Genomic DNA, 9652 nt, shown 5'->3' with positions numbered 1-9652 from the left:
CGTCCCGTCTGCTGGGCTGTGCGTCCCGTCTGCTGGGCTGTACATCCCGTCTGCTGTAGCTGTGCTGTCAGAGGCGTCACCGTTCCTCTGGTATTGTCATTTTTGTCTCTGGGGTTCCCCGAGAACTCTTCGGAGAAAGTGTATGTTTTGCCTCTCTTGTGGCTGGAAGCTGCTTTCACACACTTGAGTCTTGCAGGTGTGGTGCTGAGGTGTGGGAAAGGGAGTGGTTTGTAATCTTGGTCTGTTGGTGACCCTGTGTCCCTGGACTGTGACCACCCTGCCCCATCACTTAGGTGAGGCGAGATGGCTGCTGGGGGGGACACCCTTCTCGCATGTAGGCTAAGGCTCTGGGGAGTCTCCTCCCCTGCGTAGGAGGCTTTGGTGATGGGAGAGTGTCCCAACTGTCGCTGCCCCCTCCCCCCGGCCCCCTCGCCAGAGCCTGCAGGGGATCTTTCTCCCATCTTCACATGGGTACCTGGTAGGTAAAACCTACCAGGACGTGGGGCCCGTCTGAGAACCGTGGCCCGAGGAGTTTCTTACTCACGCTCGGCTCCTGGCTTACGGCAGTTCATCAAAACGACCATGTGCACATCGCTGCTGGGCTGTGGCTCCAGCAGCCCCCCTCGGGGCAGGCAGATCCTGGCCGGGGGTCTGTTCACTCGTCTGTCCAGGTTCTAGGGTTGGTTTGCCAGCTCGTTCTCCCCACTTCAGCTCCCTGGTGGGTCCAAGAAGGGTCCTTGTAAGGACGGGAGTGAGGACTCGTGGCTCCTTGCATGAGAGCTGTCTCTGGAAGGCTGGGCCACTGTGGGGGTGGCCACTTGATCCCCTCAACCTGGTCAGTTGCGTACTGGCTCTCCGGCGTTTGAAGCAGCGGGGCCGCGGTGGAACGGGCCATGTGGCTGCGAGGCGTGCGTGTCCGGGTGCTGCTGTGTCCCTTAACGCGGGCGTTTGCATGGAGCACAGCGAGCTTGGCTTCGAGCCCCGCCCTTTCTGCGTGTGCTCTGTTTATCACGTTTGTAAATAGATATTATGTGTGTTTCATAAATAAGACTTGAAGTTTCCCTTTCTTCTGTAATCCAGAGCTATGCTGTCTAGTAATGCAGTCATATACCACATGTGACTGTTTGTAATTAAAATTAAGTAAAACAGAAAATTCAGTTGTTTAGTCACACTGGCCACATGTCAAGAGCAGGTTTTGCTAGTGCAAATATAGAAAGTTTCTGTCATCACAGAAAATTGTGTTGGACGGTGCGGGTCTAGAGTCAGCAGTGTCCCGTGTCTGCGGAGGCGTTATGTAATCTGTGAGGCCCGTCCAGAGGCCACCAGCCACAGGTGGCTTCTGGGCAGGTGCGCGCGCGCGCGCGTGTGTGTGTGGTATGCGTGTGACGTAGTGTGGTGTTTGAATTGTTGGTCTTTTTCTGGCTTATTCATAACAGCTTTTTATGCAGCAGGCAAATTAGCCCAGCAGCTCTCCTAGGAGCTGCAGATAGTTTTCCCTGCTCGTCACTGCCTTTTTCTGTGGCGCATGGTGACGTGTGGTTATTTAAAATGTTGCTGGAGTGTTCTGAGAGCTTCCATTGTTTTTCTCTTCTCAAGCTTAGATTAAGAGTTAAAGTTAGGAGTTCACAATGCGAAGTAACCGTGGTAATTCTAAGTACGTCGAAATCAAAATAAAAGACAAGGCTGTAGCCATTGCCTCGGCTGCCACCACTGAGATTTTGACGTTCTCCGCATCTTCCTGACGACGCTGGTGGACGGTTCAAAGCCGCTGACGGCTCCGGAGCCTGGCGTGCCGGGCTGTCGGCCCCTCCTGCGTCTGCCATCTGCCTCTGGGGACCCACGCCGGGCAGAGCGGTGGCTCGCAGGTGAGGACGCAGAGCGCGGCAGGTGCCCGTGCCGCCCAGCCCTTGCCGGCGGGGCTGGTGCGTGGGCGCGGTGCCTTCCATGTCGCGAGCATCTCGGGGTGCAGACTGCTTCCGTGTTGGTGTGCGTTCGGCGTGGGTCTCTCGGGTAAAGTAGACCCGACGTGACGTTTAGCGTTTGCCGTGTGTAAGTGCGATCCGCTGCCGTCACGTCTCTTCCCAGCGCTGTGAGGCAGCGCCGCCTCTGCCCAGAGTGCGTTGTCCTGCCGCCCGCCCGCTCACTGCGGTGGCCTCGCGGGGTCTCCCGTCATCGCTGGCCGGCGGTCCTCTCTGGAGCATGCTGATCGCGACTCCCTCGTGCACGCTGCTGTTACAAACTTCTCTGTGTACAGAGCACTTTTGCTGTTTAGAATCACATTTTTTTAGGACTGACATCCAGAAATAGAACTGCACATTTTGAAGGAGTATTTTTAACATTTTCCCAGGCACGTTCACATTTGGATAGTTTCTGTGTTATTCTGCAAGACCATGAGAGCAAATTCGGAGTGTTTAGGACATAGATAAGGTATGTGCCTCTGCGACACTGATGGCCCCACATGTGCAAAGCCAGTGCGGCCCACGCTGCGGGCTGAGAGTATTTCCCTGAGATCTGGTTTGTGTGTTTATCCTTTATTCTTACTGTAGTGGCTTTAAAAGTAACTCTGCCTTAACCAAACACGGCGGTAGCTCCGAGGAGACTGGCATCTGCGTGGCCTGTGGGCCTGGCCCAGACCTGCACCCGGGGTGGAGCCGCCGTGTCCTGTCAACCACGAGACCCCAGGAGCCCGTGGGCTTGCAGCCAGCCACGCAAGCCGGGCCAGGGCCCCCGTCAAAGGGCGTTGTGGCAGGGCAGGTCTGAGTTCAAGAAACTTCTGGGACATGTGCGTTCAACAAAATCAGTCTGCGTTTGGTCTTGGCAGAGGAGTGTGCCTGTGTGTGCAAGTGTGTGCGTGCATGTGCATGTGTGTGTGCATGGTGAGTGCGTGCTGTGCACACTTGTGTGTGCGCCATGTGTGTGCGTGTGGCATGTGCACATGTGGCACATGTGTGTGCGACACGTGCAAGTTTGCGTGTGCGATGTATGTGTGTGCGTGCATGCGCGTGTGTGCACACGCGTGCATGTGCGACATGTACGTGTGGCATGTGTGCACGTGTGTGCTTGTGCGACATGCATGTGTGGCATGTGTGCATGTGAGTGCATGTGTGCACATGTGGCATGTGTGCGTGTGAGTGCATGTGTGCACGTGCGTGCTTGTGCGACGTGCATGTGTGGCATGTGTGCGTGTGCGCGCGTGCTTGCACACTGCCGTGCCCGAGTGTTTCCAGGTCTGTCTCTAGAAGTCGGGAGCCTGAGCGGCAGCACTCGCGTGCTCTGCTCGCCTCTGCTGCTGCCTCCCCCTCCTCCGTGGGGGGCGTGTGCAGGCGTGTTCACGCCGGCTCGCTGTGGGTGGCTGGAGGGCACCCGCCCCTTCCCCAGGGACGAAGGACTTCTGGCAGCCCCGATTCACCTCATCGAGGACATTAGTTTGTGTTACACTTCGTACATTCTGCGATACAAGATTTGAGGCAAGTGTCAGGCTATGGATTCAGTCGTGGTCTTCGGAAATGACGTTTTCCAGCTTCGTGGGAGAGCGCGAGGAGGTTAAGCGAGGGTTGCGCGTTGGGTGGGAGTATGTTTATGTGCAGAGCTTCAGGCTCAGGTCGGCACCGGAGGCACGCGGAGTTGTGGGTCGTGTGCTCGCCTTTTCGCTGCCAGGGTCCTGCCCCCTGGTGTGCGTGTGTGGAGTCTTGGCACGTGCAGTGACGCCGGGCCCTACGGCACACCTGAGGTTTCCTGTCGGTCCGGTACAGGCTGTGGGACTTCGCCTCCTTAGCCTTGGGCTTGAAACTTTCCTTGTTTTCGTATCTTAGTGAAGCCGGAATCCCACACAGTAACGCGCGTGGCATGTGCCCTCGGACGTGCAGAGCCACCGGTGGCTGGGCGCCGTCGCTGGGCTCCCGGCATCCCTGGCTCGGGGGCGATGAGGCCGGCGAGATCGGTGTGGAAGGGAGCGCACAGTGCCGTGGTCTGTGGCGTCGTTACAGGGCTATGCAGCTGTCGCCACAGCAGCTCTAGAACATTTTCATCGTCCCCAGAACAGACCTGGGCCCGTAAGAGGCCACTCCCACCCCCCACGCCACCCCTGGCAACAGCCCACCCGTCCCAGTGTGTCTGGCCGTGCCAGACATTCCGCCAAACGTTGCCGTGTGCCACATGCCCCTGTGCGTCTCTGGCCAGTCCGCAGCACGTCTTTGGGGCTCGTGCTGCAGCCCGTGGCAGCGCCCCCTCCGCATGGCCATGTGGTGTCCTGTGTGTGGACGGCCCCCTTTGGTTCACCTGTCCATGCGCCAGGCGACGGGCATGGGTGTTCCTGCCTTTGGCACATCATGACCAGTGCACTGGGTGCCATGTGGATACAGGTGTTCACTTCTCTGGGGCACAGACGTGTGAGCAGCCACTCCACCCGCATGCAGCATCCGAGGACCAGCCGGAGTGGACAGCAGCTGGAGCGTTGCCCTCCCACCTGCGGTGGCCGTGGGTCCGACCTCCCTGTGACTTAGGCCAGCCCGCCAGGTGTGCCTCGGAAGCTGTGCTTGGACCCGCGTGTCCCTGAGGCCTGATGTGCCAGCGTCTCTCCACGTGCTCGCGGTCCTGAGCCCGGCTCTGACGGTGTTGTCTCTTCCTGGTGCTCTCCTCTCTGCTCACCTGTGGGGTGACGGCGGGTGGCGGGGAACAATGCAGGGCTCTCCTTGGGTATGCGGGAAACAGGGCCTTGGGGGCCAAGTGGGGCTGCACTGGGCCCCGCCACCATCCCTCCCTGTTGGCTGGTCCCCCGGTGTCCTCAGCCCTACCCCGTCCTTCCAGGACGCTCAGCAACGTCAGCAGGCAGAAGGCACGAGTGCCCACCTGTGTGGCCGGCCTGGTGCCAGTGCTGCAGTTTGGTTGTGGGTGACACATGGGGTCCAGCTGTGTCCCCGAGCTCTGCTGGGTCGGGGGCCTTCATTGGCAGGGCTGGTGGGCTGGTTCCGCGTCCTGGGAAGAACACGCGTGACAGGCCCGTCACTTTCCCGTTTGAAAGCGTGTGGGTCCGTAGTGGTGGCCGGGGCCCGTGGTCATGTCACAGCCTCAGGACGTCTTCGTCGTGCACAGCAGCAGCCGTGCCCACGAGCGCTGCACAGCGGCACCAGGGCCGCGGCCTCCTCAGTGCCGTGTCCCCCAGCTCCAGGGCCCCCTGCTGTGGCAGCCCCGCTGTGGCCCCAGGGATGGGACAGGGCTGTGGGAAGGGCGCGGGCGCCAGGCGAGATTTGTCTCTAGGGTGTCCCCGTCCCATGCGTGGACCCTGGTCCCCACAATGTGGCCGGCAAGTGGGTCTCCTTCACAGCAGCTTCAGCTCGTCGCTGTCTGGGGCCACGTCGACGGTCTGACTGTTTTCTTTTTTCTCCTTAATTTACAGCCGGAAAACCTACAGAAGAACTGGCTTCGGGAATTTTATCAGGTGAGAAACGCTCGGGGTCACGTGCTCCGCGGATGGGCTGCTCCCGCGGGAAGAAGCTGGTCCTCACGGACGTGGCCTTTGTCCGTGCCGCCTGCAGCCTTGCACGGTCCGGGGCTGACTGGGCGGCGTCACGTTTCAGTCCCTCAGGCCCCTGCAGCTGCCCCCACCCCCGGCCGGGTCCAGGGGACCGGGCAGCGGAATGGGCATTACTAGAGGCGGGGCCAGCAGGGCGCCTGCCGAGAGCTGCCATGGCCGCAGCGTGACGGTGGCGAGGCCCTGCGGGGAACCGAGGCCCCGCGGGCTCTGGGTGGAGGCTGGGGCGCAGCCGTGATGAGGCGGGCAGCGGGCAGCGGGCAGCAGCGGGCACAACCGTGTGGCAGTGAGGACGAGCGAGGCGGCTCCTGGGTCCTTGGTCGCGTGCGTACAGAGCTGTGCGTGCCACTCCCCCGCCTAGTGTTGGGGAGGTCGCTGAGGAGGGGACGCACGGGCTGAGACCTGGTGGTCGGCCAGGGCAGCGGGGTGACCGGGCTGCCAGGACTGAGAGTGACCACAGCCCAGAGGGCTGCCTGAGCACACACGGTGAGACTACGCTGGCACCGCCAGCTCCTGCAGCGGCCTGGTGACCTCGGCACTGAGGGGCAGCCGGTGCCAGCCATCCCTGCCCCAGCCGGTGTGCAGGCCCGATGGCAGGGTGCTGGCGGGTCCTGTCCTGCTGAGGTGACAGCAGGGACTCAGAGGGACCCAGTGGGCCTTGCCGTCCAGCGAGGTCTGTCCCCCGGGCCGTTTGGAGGTGGCGGTCCTCGCTCGCCTGTCTGACTTGCATCGTCTGCCAGGCCCGTGCTTGGTTCTTGGCGGGGACGGAAGGCGGGGCCCCCGGGCAGCAGTCAAGGCCCAGAAGGACGGGGTCGCGGGAAAGCTCCGGGAGCCGCAGCCGGGAGCCGCCAGAGCACACAGTTCCTGGGCGTACGCGCTCTCCTTCGCCGCTCCGGGTGGTTCCGGGCCCATCCCCGCATCCCACCTGCCCGCGCAGAAACCCACTGCCGGGCCGAAGGGGGTCAGCCTGCCGGGGAGGCGGCCACCGGGGGCGGGGCAGGTCCACTTCTTGCCAGGCGCCTACCCAGGGCCGCCCTCCAGCCTGGCTTCGGCACCCAGCTCCGGACCAGCCCCTGCTCGCTCGTCTGTCCACCCATCGGTGGTGGCCTTGGACGGTGCGTGTGCAGCGACTGTCAGGGCTCCGGGCCAGGGGGGTGGGGGTCCTGGCGGTGAGGCCCCAAGGGAGCGTTCAGGAGGCCGTCGGGGTGTGGGGGCGTCGCGGGGAGTCTAGACCGCCCATGGCTTTGCTCTGTGGAGTCACCATGGTCTGAGCTTGTGCCCTGTGTCAATTGCTTATTGATTCATCCACCTCTCCCAGTGGACGTGCAGGCTCCACTCTGCCGCAGACGGGATGCGGGGGTCCGCCAGACTCCCGCACCGTGGCCTCACCCCCAGTGGGGCCTTTGGGAGGTCGCCAGGGTTAGGCGAGGTCGTGAGGGGGGCCCCGGGAGGGGATCGTGCCTGCACAGGAAAGGGAAGGGAGCATGGCTGGAAGGTGGTGGCGCTGGGGGGGCCAGCGGTGAGCGGGCGACACCCCCCACGGCACTGTGGAGGGACGGCTGGGGCGCCCCAGCGTGGGGAGGAATCACCCCTGGGGGCTGCGCAGGGCCTGGTGCTGGGCCGGGTCCCAGCTCTGTCCCTTCGGCCCTGCTCTTCCTTGGTGGAGGTGGTGACCTGGCTCCAGGCTCTGGGCGCAGGCCCCCCGGGCACCTGGGTGTGTGGCCCCGTCACATGAGCTGAGCGGTTCCTCGTTGAGTATCAGTCAGGAAATTGCACAGAGCAGGGAAGTATAAATAACCCTCCCACCCCACCCGCCTCTGGTCCCATGTCCACACCCTGATGTCTGCCGGCCGTGACGCTGGAGTTTGGCAACCTCCCTCACCAGGCCCCGGATAGTGTGTTTTTGTAGCCTACTCTTTTGGGGAGTAAACTGGGAAGTCTTTCTATGTAAATTAATATGCATCATCCATTTTAATGGTTCAGAGTATTTCATTATATGGGTAAGTCATCGTTTAAATTAAAGCCATTTTTCTATCAGTGGACCGTAGGTTGTTCGAGTTTATAGTAATGCTACGGGTAGATTTGGAAACATATAATTTTGGCTCACACGACTATAAACGAGCAGGTGTCGAGGGTCTTTATCACTGGTCAGTGGGAGGGCCGATCGTGAGCTGGCCAGGTAGGTCATCTGGTCAGCGGTGCAGAGACGAATCTGCTCGACAGGCCAAGACCGGCCCCCAGGCGGCCGCACTCCACAGACGCCACCTTCCCGCCGTCAGGAGTGACCTGCGTTCCCCAGTTCGGGCGCTTCACGGGGCTGAGAGCAGCTCAGAGGTGAGCGCGGGCGGAGACGGCCTGCTGGAGAGCTGACAGGACGCCCAGACCCTGTGATGAGCACATCCGCCTCAGCGCTCACGGAGGAACAGGCCCCAGACCTAGCCTCCTGTCCTAAAGGAGTTAGAGCCACGGGACACGTGTGTGACCTGCGGTTTTAACCTCAGGCAGCCCAGGGCAGTGCAGCTGAGTGAGGGCCGAGGGGTCAGCCTGCTGGCCGCACGGCGTGCAGCCTGGAGAGGGTTTCTAGGTGAGTGTCCTGCAGGGGGAAGTTTACAGTTGTATTGTTTACGTCCAGTCAAAAACCACCGGCAGAGAGGCGGGAGGGGCTGGCGCCGCGTGCGCGGCCGCCGGGGCCCTTCTGCTCACATCGACGCGAGTTTCTTTCCCTTTCACGGAATTCCGCTCTCTGTGTTTTCCTTTCTTTTCATTACTTTGGGTACGATTTGCTCTGCTACACCTGATTTCTAAAGGTAGAAGACAAAAATGACCAGTTTCAGAAATTCGACATGGGACGTCACCACTCAGAATCTTGCAGCATTAGGAAGGTAATGTGGGAAATAGAGCAACTTCACGTCAGTAAATTTGAAAACTCACATGGAAGGAACGAAAATGAAGTATCTCAGCTCAGTCAGGAAGCAGTAATCGGGCTCAGCGGCCCTCCGTCCAGTAAAATAAAATTCTGCCCCGCACTCTTCCACAGAAAACGCTCTGGGACCAGGCGGTTTCACTGGCAGGTTCTGCCAGACGTTTCAGCAGAAACAATAACAGTTCTACGGAGGCTTTTCAAGAAGATGGAAGCGTAAGCGACACCTCCTCCCTTACCTGTGACACAAGCACGCGCCTGACGTCAAAGGCAGACAGACGTTCCGTGATGAGAACACGGCTCGAGATCCTCCGTGAAGTAAATGCAGAAATTCAGAGACCTTAACAAATCAAATATGTAAAACTACATATGTGTCATCTGTAAATAAACGTGCACATACGCAAGCACGTAAACAACAGTGTGTCAGAAGTTAATACCATGTCACCAAGGAAAGCAAGCCTGGCTTAACATTCAAAAATTAATAAATGGAATTCACATGTCAACAGATTGAAAAAGAAAAGCCACATGTCACCTCCATAGGTGCCGAGAGAGAACTTGACACACTCCTTAGCAGTTCCTGGTGAGCACGCCCAGCAGACCACGAGCAGAAGGGGACTTCAGCGCAGGAGCACTGCGCGGCCTGCAGCTGAGGCGTGGGCCTCAGGGTGCTGGCGGGCGACAGGATGATGGGTGACGGGCAGCAGGCAGCAGGGGCCCCAGAAGATGTGCAGCCTGAAGGGAAGGGCCCCGAGCAAGGCCGGCAAGAGCCCCGACTGCCGTGCAGACCGTGCGGGGCCCACACAGGCGCTGCTGCGGCTGATGCCCGTGCGTCCGCGGGGTCCGCGGCCTCCGAGGTCGGTTTGAAAGCATCTATTGTGCACTAGCTGTGAACGACTGGGGACTTAGGAAACGAAGTTTGCGACAGCCCTGACCTCCTGGGGCACAAATCGAGTGAAACACGTTAACGTCTGTGCTCTGAAAAGCACGGGACGCCGGGGAAAGAAGCAGGCGACGTGAAGACGCTGAGGGGCAGACGTAACGTGTGCGCGGTGGCCCCTGTCGCGAGCCAGCTCCTGCCACGGCCCCCGGAGCCTCGGTGTGCAAGCGCAGGGAGCCGTGTCTGCTGCCCGCACGGCTGGCCCGGTGCCCCGTCGGGGCGGGCCGAGCTGGGGGTGGGGGTCCTCCTAGGGGGCCCCAACCTA

General features: G+C 60.7%; 1 protein-coding gene across 2 annotated transcripts in view; it reads left to right on the top strand.

Moving 5' to 3' along the window:
• Positions 1–5278: 5278 nt before the first annotated feature.
• The window catches only part of INPP5A (inositol polyphosphate-5-phosphatase A), a 99697-nt gene continuing 95323 nt past the window's right edge, over positions 5279–9652 (top strand). For both annotated transcript variants that reach the window (XM_015590188.2, XM_025047537.1), the window contains exon 1: positions 5279–5437. In XM_015590188.2, coding sequence (XP_015445674.2) covers positions 5294–5437 — 144 coding nt within the window. In that variant the 5' untranslated portion in view covers positions 5279–5293. The remainder of the gene's footprint in view (positions 5438–9652) is intronic.

The sequence above is a fragment of the Pteropus alecto genome, unplaced genomic scaffold (assembly GCF_000325575.1).
Source record: "Pteropus alecto unplaced genomic scaffold, ASM32557v1 scaffold74, whole genome shotgun sequence".
NCBI lineage: Eukaryota > Metazoa > Chordata > Mammalia > Chiroptera > Pteropodidae > Pteropus > Pteropus alecto.
This window is presented reverse-complemented; position numbering and strand designations above follow the sequence as displayed.